Below are 583 nucleotides of genomic sequence, written 5' to 3'. Positions count from 1 at the left end.
GCAGGCAGCCCCTGCCAGGCCCCCCACGCCCCGAGGGCAGCGGTACCTGACCAGAAGGGAGCGGAGGAGCCCTGAGAAGCAAAGCTGAGGCCCTGAGGACTGAGAAAAGAAAAGTTGTAGGAGGCGCAGGAAGCTGCAAAGAGGCGAGAGAGAACGTGAAAGGGGGCAGAGGAGCGTCCACGGGACCCACCGCACACAGTCGCAGACGGCAGGGATGGGGCCCAGGCCGTCCTGTGAGGGGATAGAATGGATTGAAGTGTGGTGTGTTCATGGATGTTGTTGAGTCTGGTGCCCTCCCTCCAGTTCCGCTCTCTGCACCTGCCCCCAGAGAACAAATCGGGCCGCCTCTCCCAGGGGCAGCCCCTTGCCCAGCACACAGTAGGTGCTCACTAAAGGCCCGCCATGCGTCTCCTGGCCTGCTCTGCCCGGGTGGACCCACGGCTCTGCAGGTCCTGCAGGCTGGGGGAAGCGGGTGGGGGCTGGGGCACAGGGAGGGATTTGGGGACAGGCTGGTCCCATCTGTTCTCTCACCACACTGACCTCGGCAAAGGCAGCCAGGCTCAGAGCAGCAGTCCTCACCCGA

General features: G+C 64.3%; 1 protein-coding gene across 1 annotated transcript in view; it reads right to left on the bottom strand.

Annotated features, from left to right (window-relative positions):
• The window catches only part of VAV2 (vav guanine nucleotide exchange factor 2), a 121,363-nt gene that overhangs the window by 2,202 nt on the left and 118,578 nt on the right, over positions 1-583 (bottom strand). The window contains exon 29 of the mRNA XM_006776595.1: positions 3-133. Within this exon, the coding sequence (XP_006776658.1) occupies positions 3-133 (131 nt within the window). The remainder of the gene's footprint in view (positions 1-2; positions 134-583) is intronic.

The sequence above is a fragment of the Myotis davidii genome, unplaced genomic scaffold (genome assembly GCF_000327345.1).
Source record: "Myotis davidii unplaced genomic scaffold, ASM32734v1 scaffold609, whole genome shotgun sequence".
Lineage (NCBI taxonomy): Eukaryota > Metazoa > Chordata > Mammalia > Chiroptera > Vespertilionidae > Myotis > Myotis davidii.
This window is presented reverse-complemented; position numbering and strand designations above follow the sequence as displayed.